Raw genomic sequence first — 13,417 nt, 5'->3', positions numbered from 1 at the left:
TAAACTCACCCGTTTCCTGACCGTCACAGCAATTTAGATGGTTTAGCCTGAAAATTGGTAGCCCAGCGGGCCTTTCTCCACGTGGTAACCTACTAGCTTAGATTAGCATGGTAGCTAACTGTGTCATGCGGTGTCCCTCTCCCCTGATGACTTGCACTGGGCTCTTAGTCAGTATGAAGATAAAAGTGCATCTTTGGCCCTGACAAGCCAGAGTTTCTGAGGAGAAAAATTAACTAATGTTGCTTGACTGTTTTAGCCATGTCAACACATTAAAACATACTTTTGTCCCTTTCAGATCACATTCAACACGTGGAAACACTCCTTGGCTGGACCTTGCAGGTATGTTACATATCAATGTTCTCATGTCAAGCGCTCCAAACTGGAGACAGACACTTTATTATTAATATGCAAGACACCTTATTCTGGATGATCATGGGCTTTTTATGAGATTAAAGAAGGCATTCATACATTTCACCCCAATGTGTCTCTGCTGTAGTAGTCTGCGGTATTAATTGAATAACAGGTATCTACGAGGTTATTCTTGTGAATTCAGATGTACATACCATCTACTGCCAGTGTGGCTTTAGCTGTGTCTTTCTCCCCTGATGACTTGCACTGGGCTCTTAGTCAGTATGAAGATAAAAGTGCATCTTTGGCCCTGACAAGCCAGAGTTTCTGAGGAGAAAAGGAGTTCATGATTATCAAAAGTAATAATTATAACAAGAAACTAACTATTCCTTTTTCTTTCTCTCAGGTGATTCAGGTGGTAAAACCATTTAAAGACTGGACTTGCATCAGGTGTGTTTCATAAATATCCTGCACACTGTGCATGCTAATCTCTTATGATGTATAGCACTGGGCTCAGAAAATCACTGATGACAGAAGTGCAGCTCTGCCCCTGACAAGGCAGACTCTGAGGAGATGATTTCTGAAACAATTTTGTGAACCATGTGGGATTCATACTATTCTGACTGCTCTTCTTTGCTCTCTTTCAGGTACTGGCCCTCTGCACCTTCTTTAGTACAATGTTGTAATGTGATTTGGTTGTGTATGTTTTTAATATTCTGCATTAGCTTGGATTTTTTTTTAATCAAATAAAAGTCCTTTAAAATTACTTTGGTTCTTCACTTTTCTACAAATGTTCTGTTTTGATTTTAAAATAATTCACATTATTGTAACCACTGTCTTAACTACCATTTCTGTTGATGGCCTAAAAATGACTTGACACATTTGTGCATACAGGGTATCAGTTGGGGGTAGCTTTAGTGTGCAGGGGCATTTAATGGATGTAATTTGTTGACTTGGATTTGATCACTTGGTATGGATTTGATCTCATTCGGTGTTAAAGTACATAACAAATTAACATGACAACCGGATGACTATTTGCTGGGGTGATGACACATTTTGGGCGTTTTTTTTTTATTAAAGTGAGCTAGGGAGTAGAAAATGTCCAGGGAGTAAATGTACTACAGGTGTCCAGGTGGAAATGAAACATGCTTCATTATAGGAAAAATAAAATAGAACTTTGCTTCCGTATCTTTATAATTCTAACAATTTATTATCTCTTAAAACAATTTAAATTCATGTATATATGAATGTGTACTGTATATGTATTTCACATATACATTCTGTAAGTTACTTTTCACCAGTTCATATTCTCATTTTTTAAAAGATCTCTTAAAGGAAAATAAATGCTTTCTATAGAGTGAGACCAATTCCATCTTTTCTCCTGACAGCAATGAGGAGCCAGCATATATTCATTACTTTAAAACGCAAAGAAAGGATTAATGACAAGTCTCCCAAAAATAGATTTCTCGTATGTGATCATTTCATCAGTAAGTGATCTTCAATATGTCTTATCCACAGTCATTTATTGGCCCTATTTTCACTAGCAAATGTTTGAGACCTGATAGGGACAGGTAGAATCTGGCTATGAAACAAGTTTGGAAAGGATGCCACATTCTGCTTGTTCACCCTTTCAGAAACACGCCCTTTTTTAGATGCAAAACCTTTAAAGGGAAATGTGAAAAGCCACAGTTGCTAATGGCAATAGGGTCATTGCATAATATGCTGGTAATAAACAATGAGCTGTAAGCATTGACAGCAGAAAATGCCATGTTCAAACAAGTAGATGCAAACGATGGGAGAAAACAGACTGGAGCTCTTAATACTGTCAGGTTATTAACAGTTGAAGTAGGCAGATGTAGAGAACAGGTCGAACTGTATAGAAAGCACTACAGTTAAATAAATACATTGTACCTTTTTATGTTAAACATTATTTGGAAGACAGAGATTCTTTAGAACTTTTGAGACTTTTTTACATCTTAAACCATAATTAGATGACCATTGTTTTCATCGTCCTTAATGCCATTTCCTCTGCATTCAAATACAATCTCTCCTTGACCACCAGCACCGAGCATTTACAGAGACAAAACCACCTTTGCTCCTTCACATTTCTGTGTATGTGCACTTTTGAAAACTCATTTATCTTTTTTGCAAAAACAGTGAGGCTAGATAGCAGGGCCGTAAGGAAACTCCCCATCTACACCCCGATGTAAAACGCACGTGTGATATGTGTTCGAGGACTCGAAGCAGCAGGAGAGGTGAGCTGTTGTTCAAGGTAGAGAGGTCATGAGAGAGCCCTTATATTTGATCTCAGCAACAATGAGAATTCAGGACTGAAGTTGTAAGGAGATGTACATGTGCAGTGGAAGCTGATGGAGAAATAGAAGGAACTTAGTGCGAAATGATTTGTAAAAACAATGACACGGATTTTTACTTTTGTGTATTGGCATCCCTAAATTAAGAGTTGCTACACAATCAGTATCTGCACATTATTAAGTGCCAACTAACTTTTAAAAGAGGAAAAAAAGAATCCTATTTTAAGCCATCTTTGTCATTGTCAAAAGCCTCACAGTCTGACGAAAGAGAAGCAGTAGCCTAAGGATAAAGAAAAACAAAGTATCTGAAATGTGCTTCACATTAAGTTGCAATGCTTCTTATCACATAGAAGCGATGTTAAGGGTACCGTGCACAAAATAATATGCATCTTTAATTCAAAAATACCTATTTATAGTATACACATATATATTTATATATATAACCAAGACAATTTTCTTCATCACAGTCAGAAAATAAACTTACTGCACAATGCGCCGTATCAGACACCAAAGGCAGAAAGCAGGAACCCTCTGAAACTATCACAGTAAGGACGATGAAAGTAATGATTAATAGTTATAATAAATCTCTTCATATCAATATCAGTATTCCAGTATTCCCATTTAAAGTTTAAAAATTGTAAGAACAATCATAGTATTAAAACTCGACATAAGCGTTCCTCTCAGATCTCCTCGGCCGGGTGGCTGTTTGTTTCCTCCTGGATTTAGTCGAGAGAGGGGGGGGCCTCTCCTGGAAGGAGAAGGGGGGATTGGTTGGGAAAGAGCAAGTAAATGGCAGTTTTTCCTCTTCCCCTCCCCTCTCCTGTCCAGTCTCCCTCGTATGGAAGGTCTGAATTGTTGTACAACAGTTGTCCCGACGCTAAGGAAGTCTTTCTCCATAAATAAAATCCTCGGGGGATATCTCTTCACATTGTTACGTTGAAAGCACAGTCTGTCTCCTTTTGTATAAGTATATCTTGGATCCCAACATGTGGCTATATATAAGGTGTCCCATAAACTCTAACACAACCACTTGCAAGTGCTTGTGGGTATGTGTATGTCTACATGTTGGTGTATGCATGCAGGCGTGTATAGTAGTAATACGGGTGCCTGTGTGTGTATCAGTGTTTACATTTTTTATATTATTTTGTTGGTCTGGGCACTTATTTTTGCTACAAATGTGTGATACAGTGACCAGTCTGTATATATGTCAGTATAAGACTAAAGATGATAAAGAGCTATAGAGAAAACACATCGGATCCTGATCACAGGACCTGCAGTGAGGAAGGAGCCCTACCAACGGTGAGGTAAAAACAAGACATAAAACCAATTAAAGCCGAACCAAAGCCAGCCTCCTTGGTTTTAAATCAAGGACGGCAGTTATCGGTATGCACCTTCATGATATACTGCCCTGCGTCTTCCTACGTTGACCATGCAGACAGCAAAGCCTCACACCTGCAGCCTCACTCTCAAATAGTCTTTCCTTAATGATATTCACACATACAGTTAAAACTTACATCCATTCACACGGGGCAGGGTTGTCATTGATTGCACTCTAAATAATCTTGATGGGCTCCACTCTTAAACCTGAACAGTTTTAACCAGCTGGCTGAGGGGTTAGAGCAATATTTAACAAACAGCTGCAGACCCCTTTTTTCTAACTCGGCAACATCACAACCTGCTTGATTTTGTTTAAAAAATCTAACAGGCTTTTGATTGTTCCTGTCAAGTATTTGGTTCGGTTTCATCCCTTCCCTTGTACAATCTGCTTCAGCCATAGTGTCTTTGTATGCATTTTGGACGAAACTGTATTTGTGTTACTTGTTTGTTGATGGGTGTGACTGCATGCATGTGGGGAGTGTACTTGTGTAAATCAACCTGCCACAACTGGGGAGCGCCAGCCGGTGTCTTTATGGATCATAAGCTCTTTTTCCATCCCTGTGTTTCCATCTCCCTTTGGGACTTGTCTCCCTCTTTTTGTCGCTCTCTGTGTAAATCTGTTCTCCCGTAATTTGTTGTGTGAATCCACCATGGATAGCAGCAGTTGTGCCTTCCTCCCTCATTGACTCAAACCCCTCTCTCCTTCTGCTTCTGCGTTTGCAACCTCAGCTCCGACTCCCATCGTCCCTCCTCCTGTCAGTCTGTCCATCCCGAGGTGAGAGAACAGAAATGGGAAACGGGCTGCTGGACAGCCTGAGGACAGAAGAACAGACAAAGGACATGATGTTTAGTATTTTTGTAGAACAATAGTGAATGGTGTTGTTTTGTACGTCAATGGTTTTTTTTAATCGAATCTTGCTTTATGAAAAGCCAGTTTGAGTTGAAGCCATACCTGTCCATTACGGTCCTCAGGGCACGCTCTATGTTCATGCGGTGGCCAACGCGCGTTACACCCAGATCCAGAAAGTCATCCTTCGTTAGGGAGGGCAGGTGGGAGCCGTCAATTTCGTTGTCCAGGAAACGATCTCTGTGCTCCCCCAGGTTCAGGTATCCTAGCCAGTCTGCAACGTCGTACTTGGTCCAGTAGGGCAGAGGCTTGGAGGCAAAAGGCTTTGTAGGGGAAGGGGGCGGGAGATGGGGATAACTCAGGCATGTAGGTGGAGGGTGAGGATGCATGGGCGGAGAAGAGGTCCCCGACAGGAAGTGAGTTGGGGAGAGGGAACGAGAAACAACTAAAGTGGAGTTTGGAGGAGGAGGGGCACCAGAGGGGGCAAACAGGGGAGGAGAAGGCGAGAAGTAAGGATCTCCAAGAGGGTTTCCAGGTGATGGTGGGGTGATTGAACCTCGTAGGTCGTACATAGCACTGTATAGAGGTGTGGTAGGGAGCAGCGGAAGGGAAGATGGCCGTGGTGGACCCACCTTGGGCCTCTCTGAGGGTGAGATAAGGGGGCTGGGTGCTCGCCTACGCTGCATCATGTGTGACTCTGCTTTACGGGACTCTCGACTTGGGATGAACTGAAATTCTAGTGCTTTGGTCCGGTACACAGGTCTGTGTTTGGGGGACGTGGGGTAAGGGGAATAACCTGTTGGGGACAGGGGGGAGTGAGAACGTGGAGGCTGAGAGGCAACTTGAGGTTGAGGAGATGGGGAACGTCCCCAGTTAGGGTACTGGGAAGCAGGGGTCGGGGATGGGGACAATGATGGCTGCGATAATGAAATCGGAGACGGTGACGTGGATCGAGCAGAGGGGGGGCTAAGAGCAGAGGCTGAGTCTTCTGAAAATCTGTGAGTGGAGAGGGAGAGAAATTGTTACAAGATAAATAAAAAACAATAAGCTGAAAATAATGCACACACATTAAGGGACACGTTCTTCAAACAGAACTTGTGATCTTTAATTATTTCATGCTGTCAACTTTTTGATTGTTTGTAATTTAGTGCTATAAATGTTTAACAACGTTTACTCTCCTTGCGTATCAGGCTGTAAAGTCAAGCACATTTGTTATGTACCCTGTCAGAAAAAAAGGAGCGGAGAAGCGGCTCAATTACCTGTTTCTGCTTCTGAGAGAAACACATGGGGAAAAAAAGGAGAGTTTTACACAGTATAGACAAAACACACTCATGACACACAGATAGTACACAGTTTTTCACAGAAGGCTCGAACATCAATTGTGGAAGGTAAAGAACTCACAGGTGGCACACTGATACGTTCACACGGGTGAAACATGTAAAGAATGACAATGCTGTGCATCAACAACAACAACATGCTGTAACCCTGGGAAACATAAATCTGAGGCTCTCCCTGATGTGTACCTGTGTCTGCTCAGTGCTCTCTGGCTGCTCCAGGTGTCCTTGGTTCTTTGCTGCAGTTTACTGTTCAGCTCATTTATGATGCTTGGCTTCATACTGGATGCAGGAGGGTAAATCTTCTTCCCCTCTAAAAGTGCTGCAGATTGGTCACCGGCCATTTGCCCCTCGTCCCAGAGAGGCTTCATCTCAGGGGTGCGAGGGCGATCAAAATACGGTGAAACGGGACGTCCCAAATGCATATCCCTCACCCCATAGCGATCCCTGCCACTTTCGTCCACTCCGTCCTCAACCTCGTCCTCTGTCTGCTCGTCCCTTTGTCTGTGAGAGTGGAAGGATGCTGGAGCAGTGCTGGTCTGCCTGTGCATATCACTGGTGCGACCTCCCTCTCTGAACCGGTTGCTTTTCGGGTAGGTGGAGGCAGCTGCTGTAGCATTCTGCATCTCAAAAGATTGTCCATCCAGGTAGCTCATGTACGACTCCAGAAAATCTCCTCCCCTTTCTGATTCCCCTGTCCCACCTCCCCCTCCAATCCGTCCTCCCCTTTCCGCGCGGTCCAGCCTGTCTCCCCGGCCACCTGCCAGGATGCTGTCCAGGTGGTGGTCACTGCTGCTGCGGCTGTCCAGCTCTTCAATCCCAGAGTCCACCACTGTCTCCTGGGACTCTCCTTTCTTGGCAGCGGGGGGAGGACGATGGTGCTCCCCTGTCTTGCGACTAATGGCAGTGGAAGGTGTTGTATGTGTGGTGTGTATGCGCTCCTGGTAGAGCTGAGTGGAGGTGCTTGTTGTGGTGGCAGCAGCGGTGGTTGTAGTGGCACAGCTAGCGGTCATGGCATGTGAGGCAGTGCCCCTATGTGTGGCAGGGGTGGCAGCAGTGGAGGAGTGTGCAGGGGGACCACGGTAGGCCGGGGGAGGCGCAACTGTGTGCGGGGGAGGCGTGGGGGATGAGCGTCCAGGCGTGTGAGAGCTGTTGTAAAGGTGATGGGGGTGGGACATAGAGAAGGGTCTGTGATAGGATCCAGGAGGAGGCGGTGGCGAGACTGAAGGGGGAGGCGGAGGTCCTGATACTGAGGAGGGCTGCAGGGTAGAGGGCGAGTGAGAGGGCAGAGGGTTGGGTGAGGTTTGGGAGGGGGAGTGAGCGGACTGAGTCAGGTTAGCCACCTCGCTGTCATAAGATGTGAGGCTGGAGGCAGTGGAGTCCCCTGCCTGAGGTGAGGGCAGGGGTGTATGAGCTGGAAACCCACATATAAATGAATCTTTTTGGGTTGTTGGAGGTGGTGGTGGAGGAGGTGGAGGTGGAGGGGGTGGGACCTGCTGTTGGCGGGAAGTCAGGCTATTGGGGCGAATCCCGTGTTGCGAGTACCCTGAAATTCCCCCCATTCCCCTGTCGAAGCTGTTAGCAAACTGTAACGGAGGTGGGAGAGGGTCTGCGTAGACAAACTCATCGTCCGCATCAATTGAAGGGGCAGGGGGAGGAAGAACCATCAAACCAGTCCCAGTGCTCCCAGTACTGTTCGCTGTCTGCTGAGTACCGGTAGGGGGAGGAGAGGGAGGGGTGAGGGACAAGATATAGGCATCAGCTTGACTTTCCATCCTGAGAAAAGAGGGCCTCTGAGGCTGCTGGGACGCCTGCTGAGCAGCACTATCAGTGGCAGCAGCCTGCTCTGCCCTCCTCAAATAACCCTCCCTCTCTTGATCCCTCTCTCTTTCTCGTGACAGCTCCCTCTCCCGTTCCCTAGACCTCTCCCGCTCCCTCGACCTCTCCCTCTCCCTCTCCTTGTAGGTAGGCTGATACGGCTGGGACTGGTAGTGGTGTGTGTGGACCGTTTTATCTTCGGAAAACCGAACTCTCAGCCCCTCACGTGCCCCTCCTCCTTCTCGCTCCCTCTCTCCTCCACCGCCTTCCTCATTCCACTGACTCCCAACTCCTCTGAGAATTCTAGGTGAGGGTGGGCGGCCAACAGTGGCCGTGGTAGCAGCCAGAGAAGATGAGGTGACCAGGTAAGAGGAGCTGGAGGACTGGGCAGTGGAAGACACTGGCTGAGAGGTGACAGAAGACGAAGGAAACCCCCCACTCGACATCTGGCGGGTGAAGTGGTGATCTGTTCCCCTCCGTAACCTGCTGTCATCCCTCAGAGCACGCTCTCTCGCAGCTAGGGCAAGACCTAGTGGCGATGTGGGGTCAAGAGCCTTTCCTGTTAGAGGGTGAATGAAGGTGGTGTTACTAGAGGATGTGGACTGCCTGCCAGTGTATAAATCAGTAGGTACAGACTTGGGCTGATAGTCTTGGGCAGGTGAGGAGTACTCAGGTAGGCCAAAGGCTGGAGGCATACTGCGGGTGTGATGGATAAAGCTGTCCCCGGAGAACATGCCCTCATCAATAGACTTCGAGGGGCGTAGCCGTGTCGATGAACTTTCAGCCTGTGTGCTAAGCTGTTGCTGCGACACTTGAGTCCTTGATATGCCATCACTCACTCCCCCAAGAATCACATCCTCATCAGCAGACATGAACATTGAGGAGCTCTTTCGGCGGGCTTCATGAAACCGTTCCCTGTCTCGGCGAGCTGCGCCAACAATGGCAGCACCAAACTGGCTGGTATAGTCCATATTATCCTGGGCACGCATAGAGGGCAAGGATGGAGGCGGCGGTGCTGGGATGGAAGGTGGGGCAGGGGGCTGTGGAGCAGGACCGGAGGGAGGAGGACCATGAGCTGTTTTGGCTTCATCTGTTTCCCCTGATGCTGGAACATCAGCTTCCACACTGCTGCCTTGGCTGCTGCGTCCACTGCTGCTGGTTGAAGGGGCCTTGACAATAATTGTTGGGATGGGAATGGAGCTTTTCTCCACTGTGCCTTTGCCCCCCAGTGTACCCTGGCCCAAACGCAGGTCTTCTACCTTGGATTGCTTCACCAGGGGGCCTTTACCTCTCCGGGCCCCTCCTTTAGGACCGCCTGCTCCAGCTGCACTGCGGTCTGCGCGATGGGGCTGACTCTGGGCAGGCTGTTGTTGCTGGGGCATTACAGTGGCAATGCTGGATGGGGGGACAGCTGTGCTGTAACCTCTTCTAAGACCTGCTGCCCTGGCCCCTCCACCAGCCCCTGTACCAGCTCCAACAGGCTCCCCGGTATAGGTAACCTTCCTCGAAGCAGTCCTGCTTTGAGCAGTATGGGGAGCTGCGTGTGCATAGGCAGTGGTGTGGTCCACCGCTCCACCACTGGGGCCAGTGCTTGGACCCCCTGCCCTTTCCCTGCCCCCATGGGTGAAGTGCACTGGCTGGGAGTAGGGTTGATAGTGTGCAGAGGTGGCTGTGGACTGGGACACAGAGACAGAGGGCTGCTGGGATGACTTTGTTCTCCAACCTAGTGGCGGAGCAGAGGAGAATGGAGGGTCTGGTGGTGCCGTGGTGGGAGGGGGGGGGATTTCGTCTGGGCCGGGCACTGACAGACTGCGAGCAAACTTCATGGCTGGAGGATGCAGGAATTGCCTTTCATCCTCGACCGCTCCTGCAGTAAAGAATTAACAAAAAAGAAAACAAAATTGGGATGAAATCAGCATTTACATATGATTTTAATTGTGTAAAGTGAGAATAAGAATAGAAGAGAAGTTCGGGCGTGAATAAGAGTAGAGAGAAAAAGGAAAGTTAACGGTAATCTGAGCGTGTCTGTCTTAATCTGACTGCCCGTCTAACTGCCGGCAAGTCTGTCCTCAGTTCTTGTCTCTGTTAGTTGGTGAATCAGTTAATGCTTTGTGTTCCACAAACAGGAAGCAACTGGGCAACACCACACAGCAGCATTTGTTTTGTTGGTCACGAGAGAGCACATTACTATTTCAGGAGTGGAGTTAGCAAAGCCTCAGCAAGCAACAAACTAGAAATGAATTTATTAGAATAAAACAGATTAGTGGCCCTTCTTTGTATAACAAATAGTAGTAGGGTGAGTTTAAGACAAACAAACATCTTGTTTTTACATTACAAGTATAACATACAAAAGCTACAGATACAGATAGTGTGACAGAAAGTGTGCACATTTTTGGGCACAAACAAGACAAACAGGTCCGCACAGAGTTGATCTCTGCTGGTCCAGAGGACAGACAGACAGGCCAAAGGGGGGGCAGACAGAAAAAACAGACAGCCTCACCGATGGACTTCTGCCGCAGCATACCGTGCGGTGGGCCATGACCTGAAGTGAACTGGCCACGGTCATAGCCGAGGCCCAACCCAGACGACATCATCCCCATCCCGGACTGATCCCCGAAGTTTGGCTGTAGTGCCAAAAAAGAGAATATGAAAAAAATGGAGATCAACATTAGACTCAATTTTACAATACATGTCTGGGTCAGTGAACTAAAAAGGTTAGCTGAAAGAGACCAAAGGGGTTTTATGAGTCACTCCTTTGCATGGTTGGTTTGTTGTAATGTCAAAAAAATGAATGCGGGTTTAAATGTATCGACAATAACAATGTGCCTGTTACAGTAGTGATTTTTTTTCATATTTTCTAAACATAAGGATGTTGGTGCAGAAATTACGATGTTACCATGTGTGTGGACGACATATTCGCCGTGACACAAATGTCTCGTGTTGTCCTTTAGCGGGTTTATGTTTCATTGTTCATTACAAGCCAGGAGATACATATATACAAATCTCTGGATCTTAATCAAGTGGATCTTTAACTTTTCAGACTCTTTGATAAAGGAGTGAGAGGATCATTTAAGTTGAGGGTTTCCCCCGGTGCAGCATCACTATTTTTATTGCACACAGGGACCTATATCTCAGGACACTAGAAATAAACAGTAATAGATTTCTCAAAACACACCTCATTGCCATAGAAACTTCTTCCTCTGTCTCTTTTTGGCCCCTGTCCCCGTGTCCCTGGTGCTTCATTGGTGCTGATTGTCTGCTGAGCTGCTGCAAGAATTTCATCTAGTTTATCTGAGAGAAAAAGACAGGGAGAGACAGAGAGAGAGAGAGAGAGAGAGAGAGAGAGAGAGAGAGAGAGAGAGAGAGAGAGAGAGAGAGAGAGAGAGAGAGAGAGAAAGAGAGAAAGGGACATACGACAATGAAACAGACAAATGAACATCAAAAGTGAAGGAAACATTGTGTGGAAAGGGACAAACTTGATGAAAGTGGACAAGAAAGAGGGGAAGAAATTCAGGAAACATCTGACAAACACGATCTCCCTTACTCAAAGCCATCTGATAGACTGTCCTCTTCTTCTCGGTAACTTGGGAGGATTCGAATTCTAAAAGAAAAGAAACTCAGAATCAGCTCAATAAGTGACTGAGCGGTGAGTACCAAGTCATTATGGACAGAGATAAATACAATGCCTTAACCAAGAGTATACCAGAGCATACCTGATTTTTTTTTCCAAGGGGTAGCAGCTGGAAGGAGGACAAAAGGGGACTTAATTTTTGGCAGGAGTGAAAGTGCAATAGCGTTGTTACAGTGAATACTAATCATATCCCCTGGAGCCTGACAAACTGAGTCACCTCGCCAGGGCTTTTCGATCTTCGATGTGAAAGAATGTACATAACAACCACACTTTAAGACAGCTGGAGCATGCACACTTATGTTACAGTAAATATGCTGCACACGCATACAGTATGCTTCTTGCTGTTACTCTCTCTTACACACTTGAAAACACAAATATAAATGTGGATTTAGTCTGAATTGACTCCCACCTCTCTCTACTGTTAAATGGTTGAGATCCCGCCAGCAGTGAAGTGGGGACAAAGGAGAAAGAGGAAAGACAGAATAAGTGGTTAAACCAGTGAACAGTAAAGGGATAAGTCTTCAGGGGAGTAAGGAGGAGGAAATAAAGGTGACCCTATGGTGTTTGCATCCGCTGGTGAGAGTGAGCTTGTGTGTGCGGACTGAATAGAAATAGGGTTATTCACAATACCCATACTCAGGCCGTTATATTTCATAATGTGTGGCTTATAGAGCCTGATTAAACAGAAATTAAACGTAATGTTCTATGGTTAAACCAAGCATGAAAGGAATTTGAATGTGTCCTGATTTGATCTGTTACAACACAAATCCTTTCAAAATTAAGCTACATTTTGTCTAAACTAATTTTAAATACCATTTGGGTGAAATGAGTGTCATGAAAACAACATTTTTTGGACTAAAGTGCCCTGCATGATCATTTCCATTTCAATGTCCTTGTTTTCCTGCAGCGTGACTTCTGAGTGAACTGGGACACTGCACCAATCACAGAGGTGAGACAGCTTAATAGGCGTCACAGCTAAATGAATTCTAATGAATTAGAATAAGCATATGGTGGGGGCTGACATGGCTTCCTCACACACTGTACCCCTCTCACCTTGATCCAGAAGGAGGCATAAGCAAACAGGGCCTAAGTTATTATAAGTTGTGTATAATAACTTGGAAAGTATACAAATACAGTAGCCACATGAAAAGGAACCTGGAATATTTCTTTAATACATTTTTAATATACACTATATAATAAATCTGCCTTCAGCTGGACCTGTACTGTGGTACATTTAAATCTCTATATCACTTCAAATAATTCCAATGCTGTACCTTGGTATGAGGATAATGATGAGGCTATTGTGCACAGTTTCAAAACAGCAATATGGTTACTGCTTTAAAAAATAATAATAACCACATCCTCTTAAAAAAAGAAAACACCTTTTAGCAGAAAAGAAACTGTGCGTTATAGGTGGTGGAAGGAGAACAACTTCATGTTTTTTGTTGTTGTCATAAAGCAATCAAGCAGATGTTCCTACCACATTTTAATGGTGTAATGTAAAACGGTTTCATTTGTAACAACTCAATATTTGTTACTCTATATATTGAGATAATGCATACAGTTTTACTGCATACGTACAGTGCTAGTGGGAACATCATAGTGTATATTGAGCAGTGAAGGTGAAGGAAAGGTGGGTTCGGGGTAGAGGAAACTGGCACCTGTGTTCAGACTGGGTGCTCATGCTTTGTGTTGCTCAAGTGAGGTCACACCACAGAGAAGAGGCAGGTGAGATGAGGAAATGGGGAAG

General features: G+C 45.6%; 1 protein-coding gene and 3 non-coding genes across 4 annotated transcripts in view; 3 read left to right on the top strand and 1 right to left on the bottom strand.

Annotated features, from left to right (window-relative positions):
* shank1 (SH3 and multiple ankyrin repeat domains 1) overlaps window positions 1-13,417 on the bottom strand; it is a 64,939-nt gene that overhangs the window by 1,506 nt on the left and 50,016 nt on the right. The window contains exons 21-28 of the mRNA XM_063904643.1: window positions 12,077-12,085; window positions 11,750-11,776; window positions 11,581-11,637; window positions 11,212-11,327; window positions 10,537-10,660; window positions 6,408-9,903; window positions 4,990-5,880; window positions 1-4,850 (exon numbers count right to left, since the gene is read on the bottom strand). The exon at window positions 1-4,850 is cut by the window's left edge and continues 1,506 nt beyond it. Of these exons, the coding sequence (XP_063760713.1) occupies window positions 4,763-4,850; window positions 4,990-5,880; window positions 6,408-9,903; window positions 10,537-10,660; window positions 11,212-11,327; window positions 11,581-11,637; window positions 11,750-11,776; window positions 12,077-12,085 (4,808 nt within the window). The 3' untranslated portion in view covers window positions 1-4,762. The remainder of the gene's footprint in view (window positions 4,851-4,989; window positions 5,881-6,407; window positions 9,904-10,536; window positions 10,661-11,211; window positions 11,328-11,580; window positions 11,638-11,749; window positions 11,777-12,076; window positions 12,086-13,417) is intronic.
* Window positions 136-227, top strand: LOC134878798 (small nucleolar RNA SNORD88). The gene has a single exon (XR_010167738.1). It is a non-coding gene; the product is annotated as a small nucleolar RNA SNORD88 (small nucleolar RNA).
* Window positions 595-686, top strand: LOC134878797 (small nucleolar RNA SNORD88). The gene has a single exon (XR_010167737.1). It is a non-coding gene; the product is annotated as a small nucleolar RNA SNORD88 (small nucleolar RNA).
* Window positions 835-924, top strand: LOC134878799 (small nucleolar RNA SNORD88). The gene has a single exon (XR_010167739.1). It is a non-coding gene; the product is annotated as a small nucleolar RNA SNORD88 (small nucleolar RNA).

This window comes from Eleginops maclovinus, chromosome 16, assembly GCF_036324505.1.
Source record: "Eleginops maclovinus isolate JMC-PN-2008 ecotype Puerto Natales chromosome 16, JC_Emac_rtc_rv5, whole genome shotgun sequence".
Classification (NCBI taxonomy): Eukaryota; Metazoa; Chordata; class Actinopteri; order Perciformes; family Eleginopidae; genus Eleginops; species Eleginops maclovinus.
The sequence above is the reverse complement of the archived record's forward strand: the minus strand, read 5'-3'. Positions and strand labels throughout refer to the sequence as shown.